This window comes from Trichechus manatus, unplaced genomic scaffold (assembly GCF_000243295.1).
Source record: "Trichechus manatus latirostris isolate Lorelei unplaced genomic scaffold, TriManLat1.0 scaffold00003, whole genome shotgun sequence".
Lineage (NCBI taxonomy): Eukaryota > Metazoa > Chordata > Mammalia > Sirenia > Trichechidae > Trichechus > Trichechus manatus.
Genome location: NW_004443939.1, coordinates 5,885,708 through 5,893,700, shown reverse-complemented (window position 1 = coordinate 5,893,700; position 7,993 = coordinate 5,885,708). Strand labels below are relative to the sequence as shown.

General features: G+C 39.4%; 1 protein-coding gene across 1 annotated transcript in view; it reads left to right on the top strand.

Moving 5' to 3' along the window:
- The window catches only part of CUNH1orf87 (chromosome unknown C1orf87 homolog), a 95,894-nt gene that overhangs the window by 40,072 nt on the left and 47,829 nt on the right, over positions 1 to 7,993 (top strand). The window contains exons 4-5 of the mRNA XM_004369126.2: positions 1,061 to 1,182; positions 5,340 to 5,505. Coding sequence (XP_004369183.1) covers positions 1,061 to 1,182; positions 5,340 to 5,505 — 288 coding nt within the window. The remainder of the gene's footprint in view (positions 1 to 1,060; positions 1,183 to 5,339; positions 5,506 to 7,993) is intronic.

The window sequence follows — 7,993 nt, the reverse complement described above, 5'->3', positions numbered from 1 at the left end:
ACCCACTGCCATCAGGTCGATTCTGACTCATAGTGACCTCATAGGGTTTCCATGGCCATAAATCTCTATCAAAGTAGACTGTCAGATCTTTCTCCCTCGGAGCCATTGGTGGTTTCAAACCTCTGACCTTTAAGTTAGCATTCGATTGCTTTAACCACTAGGCAACAAGGGCTCCATTATTTTGATAGCTAGACTATACATGTGATAGATAATACACATACACATACACACACACACACACACCCCATTTGCTGTTGAGTCAATTCTAACTCGTGGTGCCTGCATGTGTGGCAGAGTAGATCTGTGCTTCATTGGGTTTTCAGCTATAAGTCAGAATCGACTCGACGGCAACGGGGTTTTTCAGAAGTAGATCACCAGGCCTTTCTGCTGAGGTGCCTCTGGGTGAATTCAAACCATCAACCTTTTAGTTAATAGCATAACACTTTAACCCTTTGTGCCACTCAGGAACTCCACATAATATATAGATATATACCATGTAAAATAAATACACTATATATAATAATATGTTTGATGGATAGATAGATGATAAAGACTAAATTATGATGTAGTAACAACCCTAAAGTCTCAATGGCTTAAAACAGCAAAAATTTATTTTTCACTTACATTACATTTCCATAATAAGTCATCTGTGGGCCCTTCTCAGCTCTGTCATTGTCTTAGCTCCAGGGCCCAGGAGCTAAGATAAAGCAGCCACTCTGGAATATTTTTAGTCATGATGGCAGAGGGGAAAAAAGAGAGCTCTGGAGGGTCTCACATCAGCCCAGAAGAGGCACACACAACTTCTGCTCACAAGTCATTGGCCAGAACTCGTCACATGGACCTAACTACAAGATGACCAGGAAGTACAATCCTACCATTTGTCCAGAAGGAATAATAATATGAGTATTTAGTAAATAGCACTCATAATGACCATATTATATTTTTAAGTGGTTTTAAAACTTTTAATGTTAAAAATATTCCAAATCCATTTTACCTCAGTAGATTTCTTTCCCTTGCCTGTAAGTTAAATGAGGATGTTCTGTTTTGTATTAATTTTCAGGTAAATTATGAAAAGCTACTTTGTTTTTTAAAAGCTGCAGCTTCAAAGGACCCACAGCCAAGCAGAATAGTTGAGGACAGTGACCTGAGGAAAATCCAGAGTCCTACCAGTCGGAACGAAAGGTATTTTTCCCCCTTTAGGGTGGCATGTTGTTCCTAGACTTCTGAGGCTGTTAGGGATCTTGGAGGCCATTTGCTATAAAACCTTGCCCAATACCAATACAGAGTCACTTTGCTCTTCACCAAGACTTGATTTATGCTTTTAGTTTTCTCTCTCTCACATGCAGACCTGCATAGAAAGTTATTTGCAGTGATTGCATATGTTTCTTAACACCAAGCCTGTGTGTGTGTTTGTGTTTTAATACTATTGTGTTTTCGGTGAAGGTTTACACAGCAATTTAGGTTCCCATTCAACAATTTCTACACAAATTGTTCAGTAACATTGGTTACATTCTTCACTATGCTTGAACATTCTCATTATTTCCGTTCTGGTTGTTCCATCAATCATGTGTGTTTTTATGAGGTTGTAGTGTGAAAATTGAAAGCTTCATTATAAAATAAGACATGATGGTGTGCTGGTGCAGAGCCCATCTATAAAGTATGTTTGCAGAGATAGATTTTGAGTCAGTGAACTCCTGGGTTACAAGCACTAACAAAGAAAGGTTTGCTGTACAGGAAACAATTCTCTCTTCACATAATGACTACAAGTAAAAATAGGATGTGAGGGATATCATTAGAGATGAAGCAGAGTAAAGCATGATATTATTTGCTGAGAGAAGTGACAAAGTACAGTGGTTAGGAACATAGCCTCCTTGTCAGATGCCTGGGCTCAACTTCTATCTCTGCCACTTAGTGGCTGTGTGACATTGGGCATGTTACTTAACCTCTCTGTGTGTCCATTCTCCAACTGTAAAATGGGCATAATAACAGACTTCACTTTATAGATTTGTTTGTAACAGTAAATGTGTTAATAAATGCAAAGATCTTAAAAACAGTATCTAGGATGTAGTAAGTACTATATAACTGTTATTATTTTTAAACTGTCCTTTCAGAAAAAGCTTTTCAAGTACAAATAGTAATGTCACACGGTACTGGTGTTAATTGCTTCACTCTAGGAAATAGCCAGGATTTCCTGTAAAAATGTCCCTGAGCCAAATGTTGGACTTGAGTCTCTTCTACAATGTACCTGTTTTGATTGTGATACTTCATTCAACAAACATTCATTGAATACCAGCTGTTTGCCAGGCACAGTTTATTTTGCACGCAATAAATTCAGAGGTTGGCAAGGCCCGGTTTCTCCCTCCAGGGCTCATAGTCCAAAGAAAACGATACTGCCATGTGGGTATGCTGGTCAAATATCACTGTGGAAACAATTGTCGAGAGCCATAAACCCTAGAACCATAAACCGAGAGCCATAAACCCTAGAAATCTTTCATAATCAGCAACCAGCTTTCATATAATACAAATAGAGAAATTGTGGCCCTGAGAGGTGATAGAATATGCACTAAAGCACACGGCCACTCATGGGCACATATTGGTCTTATGAGTCCAGGACAGGAGGCCCTTTCTGACCCCTCAACTAGGTTAAATGCCTTTGTGATATAGTCCCATAATTTTGGGGGTTTTTTTTCCCCCTTTCAAAACTGTCATTGCACTTGCAATTACTTATTTGACATTTAAGGTTGAGAGCAGTGTCTGTCTTGGCCAACTCTGTGTCTAACATAGTTCTAGAATAGTTCCTGGCAAATGGGAGATGCACGATAAATATTTGTTGAATTTAATCAGCACTCCAGTGATCTAATAGAACTTGCATCACTTCATTTACAGGGACATCTGGATATCTGCTCCTTAATAACCAAAAAAAAGGTGCATAATGAGATCATTTTGAGCTCATCAGAGATGGTATTGCTTTATACAAACCAAACTGTGAGTTTGCGGAAGTGCAGGGCTGATGGTCTGTAATTAATTCAGACTCTTTGTTAATTAATGCGCTGCTCAGGAAAATGCCCTCCCTCAGTTCTTTCAGGTAGAGCCTTTAATGGGGCTGCTCTGTGATGTTTAAAAATGTTCCAGCATTGCCAGTGGCAGCAGGGGTGGCAACAACTCTCATCGTCTAAGTTGGACCAGATGAAATAAACTCTTGCTGCAGGCCTTCTAAGAAACCCCACCAGCTGCAGTAAATGGGTTCCACACAACACCTGCCCTTTCAGTACTCAGCGTACTGAGCCGGGGGCCAAAGGCTGATGGATTCCTACCCCCAGGAACTGGTGTTGCAAGAAAAGAAGAGGGAAAGCTTCTGATTCAAATCTGGGACGGAGACATCCCACTGGCAGGGACTGGGTCATGTGCCTTAGCAGGAAAGAGAGGCTAGTAAAGCAAATAGCTAGCATTTTCCTCTGCTAGAATGGGAAGTAGACTCTGCCCCATGAGCAGGGGCCTATCTACAGAAAATAGCACCTCTGGCAATTACTTTTAAATTGCTGAATGGTCTCTCACAGCTGGCGATGGAAACTGCAATGGCCAATAGAAACTGCTATTAGCACACCTCCTCAAGCTGCACCCAGCACACATGCCATACCTGCCATACCTTCATTAAGCCCCTGTCCAGAGCTGGGGAATTCCCTCAGCAAAAGAAAACAGGGTGCAGAATCTGGGTGACCAAAACAAAGACAAATACCCACTACTCCCCTCCTGTACCAAACTTTTGGAAAACATTATGTGTTATTAAGTAGTTTAGAATAGTGTAATTTTTGGCCAAAGCTAGAGTAAAAGTCACAAAGTAAAAAGAACATACAATATGACCTTTAGGAAAAGTAATAACCAGTCACCATCGAGTCAGCCCCAACTCATGGCAACATATGTTTCCCTTACTATATCTTACATTAGTATGGTACATACCACCAGTGGAGTCCCTGGGTTGTGCAAACAGTTAATGCACTCGGCTGCTAACCAAAAGATTGGAGGTTCGAATCCACCCAGAGATGCCTCAGAACAAAAGCCTGCAGATCTACTCCCAAAAAAGCAGCCATTGAAAACTCTGTGGAGCACAGTTCTGCTCTGACACACATAGGGTCACCAGGAAAATTTATACAGTCTAAAAATAATCAATTCCAGGTACCACGCATGATCCCTGGGAAACCATAAGGCACAAAACAGACATGACCTGTATTTCATGGAGCAGTCTATTAGGAAAGTCAAACTTTAAACAATAACTAAGGAAATAAATATGCAATTGCAATTGATAGAGACTTATTAAGGAAGAGAACGAAGTACTATGAAAGAGTACATCAAGCAGTGCTGTCCTGGAGCCTGCTTGTCATTCAGCAATGTCATGTTGATAGCTTGAAATCGACCATAGCGGGAGTATTTTCACCACAAAAATTGGTAATGCTACAAATTAGGGTTTTTGCTAGTAGAGCCAGTTGTTAAAGATTTACCAGCACACCACAGAAAGGAAGCTGATTTAGATATATGGAGATTGGGGGATGTCACAGAAGGCCCTCTGGGGAGGTGGAATTTAAATTGAGACAGCAGAAATCAGAAAAAGCTTCACAGAGAAGACATTTCAGTGGGACAAATACATTTGAGTGTTGAGTGAGTAAACATCTCAAGTTAGTTGGTAAAATAAATGATTACAACACTTACCACCCTGTTATTTTTCACCTGTTATTTAAAGTACATCTCATGATATAAAGAATCTTGATAATTATGTTTATTGGCATGCCAGATGGTAAGTAAATAATTACTCCCAAAACACTTTTGGGTTTTCTAGATATAAAGAGCAGGCAGCTCAACTGTTTCAGGACTTCCACCAATATAGGTTCCCTGGTTACAGAGGTCTGACAGGATCTGCTTTGCTTCATGGCAATGGATGTTGTTTGGAAATTTGATTTGCCATGAGGAATTATCTGGGATCTGGGCTTAAGAAAAATAAGATCAAGCAGATAAAGTAAACTACTACGATCACCTCTAATTTTTCTCTGAACCTGAAGAACAAGAAAAGAAGACTAGAAAGATGGATTATCAGTTTTGATCTGTCTTGGATAAATTGGTTAGTGCCTCCTGAAGAGACTGTAGAGCTCACTAAAATGGAGCAGCTCTGAGTTAGTCTATGAAATCTCCAAATACAGTCTCTTGACCAGGTTACAGAGATGTAGAAGACTTTATTAGGTGAGTTCTCAGGTCACAAGGTGTGTACAGGGGTGAAGGACATGATATGAAGATGCATAGCTGCTTTGTGTGAATTGTCTTTTCATAGCCTTTCTCCCCTATCCAACCAGCACTTCACCCCAAGACCCTGATTCACAGTCAGAAGTGAACAAGAGCCTAACAGAGATTTTGAAGATGGCACTAAGAGCAGCCAATGGCAAACTCAACACAGACCACCTCAACTTAAGTTTTCGAAAAGAAGATCACTCATTCTCGGGGTGCCTTCCTCCACCCAAGGTAACTAAAATTAAATTTCATATTTGTTCATCTCTAAAAAGCTACTCCAGAGCATTGAGCCCACAGTAAAACACAGTTATGATTTGTATTCTGCCTGTGGATTACATTATACAATTGTTTGGTGCTCTCAAGAAGTAAAACAAAGTAAAAAAGGAATTGTGGAATGTGCAGAATTGATCCAGGAATCATTTACATTCAACTATATTTTATGCTAACAGTAGAGAATATGACAGTACCCAAATAATATTTCACAATTGGAAAAAAAATTTTTTTTCCAAGGCCAAATGTTCATTTCTCACGCCCTCTCCAAGCTTCCAGTGAGGTCAGCATGTAATGCCCCATTCGTTAAGAAGACCATTTTAGGGATCGATGAATTTATTGCTGATAGAGAGTAGCATGTTGTTCGGAGCATTAATGGTCAGTGCAGATGTGTTTCATAGAAGGGGATCCAGAACCATATTAATTCATGTGTCTTCTTTAGCCAACACACCCCAATCATGAGGCTACTTCAGATATAGGTGAAATAATAATTACCACTATGACCACAACTCCATTAACACTACTTCGCCACCATCTCCCTTTATTGGGTTCTTCCAATGTGTCAAGTACTGTGCTAAATACTTTACTTATTTCTTTTAATTCTTACAGACTTAATACTTACAAAATATATGTAGGTATTATTATCCCCATTTAAAAAATGAACAAAAAAACCTGATTTTCAGAAGTATCAAATCGAATCACCCAAGGGCAACAGCTACTAAATGACAGAGGCAGAATTCCAAGCACAGAAAAGTAGTGGAGATTGAGGGCCAGAATTGGAACTCCATTTATGTAGAAGATACCTGGAAGATTCAATTCAGTCCAGTATAAAAGAGTTAGAATTCTGGAGGAGTAAAAAGAAATGGAAATTACAAAATTAAATATATATATATATTCTGTAGGAAAAATTAGACAATGCCTTTATCTACGTAGACAAGAATTGGAGTTGATATCAGAGAATTTAGAAGAACAAGTGATGTGTTACTAAGGAAGCAAGGGAAGGATATGCTGAAAGTGGTCTCTTATTCTGGGGCAAAAGCAGCTTTCTCAATGCTTTTGTTTATAAGATCACTGTGCAAAGCCATAGCTCATGTTAATGTGTGTGTTCATGTTTAACTAGAAAGACAGATAAAACACTACAGGAAATTCCGCTTCTCATAAGTGGTTTTTACTCTGGTCCTGAGAAGATGGGTAGAAACAGACCAAGAAGCAGCAATTCTTTCTTAGATTGGAAACCACATAACACTATTTCTGAATGTTCTCAAATGATACTTGTAGAATGCTATATAAATGACTTGAATATTAAAATACTTTCTCTTAAACTCATTGAGTCTCAGATTTTTTCATCTGGAAAAACTGGGTTCCAAATGTCTACCTCCTATAGCTGTTGTGGGGATTAAATGAGATAATTATGTGAAAGCACTCAGCACAATGTCTGATATATAAGGCACCTAGTAATTATTACTTTCCTCTCCTTATTTAAAAAAACAAAACAAAAATAAAACAGTATTTGGTGAGATTCTTACTTCAAAACAGCCTAAGGAAAGAAGACCTTTCCCAGAGTCAAATAATGGCCACACCAACACTATCTGAGCAGCCCTTGAAGGTTCTTCCCCTCACGGCTGGCCCTGAAAGCTTAACTTTGTAGTTCATATCCAAAGAAATGGGACACATTTTCCTTGAAGCTGGTTTGCTTTTTGTAAGCCATCTGGCATCTCTTAAGACATCTGGAACTCACTCAAAGTATATTACAGTTCTGGGAGGCATGTAAAATAGAATTCTGATCCCTCAGAACGTGAGGCAAATTGAGGCCCAAGGGACATTGGATAGAGAAGCAGCAGCAGTCACGCCCCAACTTCTTTGCCGCTGGGCACAGGACTTCAGAGTGGACTGGGGAAAAGCCACATGTGAACTGGAAGGGTTCTTCCTTTTGACCAGAGTTCTTAATCTCTTTGAGATGGTTGAATTTCTCTTTGAATTTCTCATGAAATGTATGTACCTTCTCCCACTGTGGGGGAGGGGAGGATGTACATCCAAATAGTCACCATTTCAGAGGGTTTGCAAATCATTTGTACCTTTCCAGAAAAATAAATGCAGCCTTAAAGGATAGTTTATGAGCCTTGTCATTAAACTCAATGGAATTTTGACCATACACAAAGAACAGTATAGAAACATATCAGATATCTGTCATCATTCATCCTGTGGATAAGCGTTCATCCTGTTCCCTCTAGCATGTGTTTGGCACAGTGATATCTTCTGGCAGGGCTGCTGTGGCAAAATGGAGCCACATATATTTACTTTATTAACTACTCTGGCCATTACCAAAGTCAGGTCTAGATTCAATAGATCTGTAGATCTTAAGAAGTTTCCAATCATGCAGGCTCAGTTTAGCCCTTTCATACATAGTCCATAGTCTTCACCTCTTGATTTCATCCTGTTTCTGCTTTAC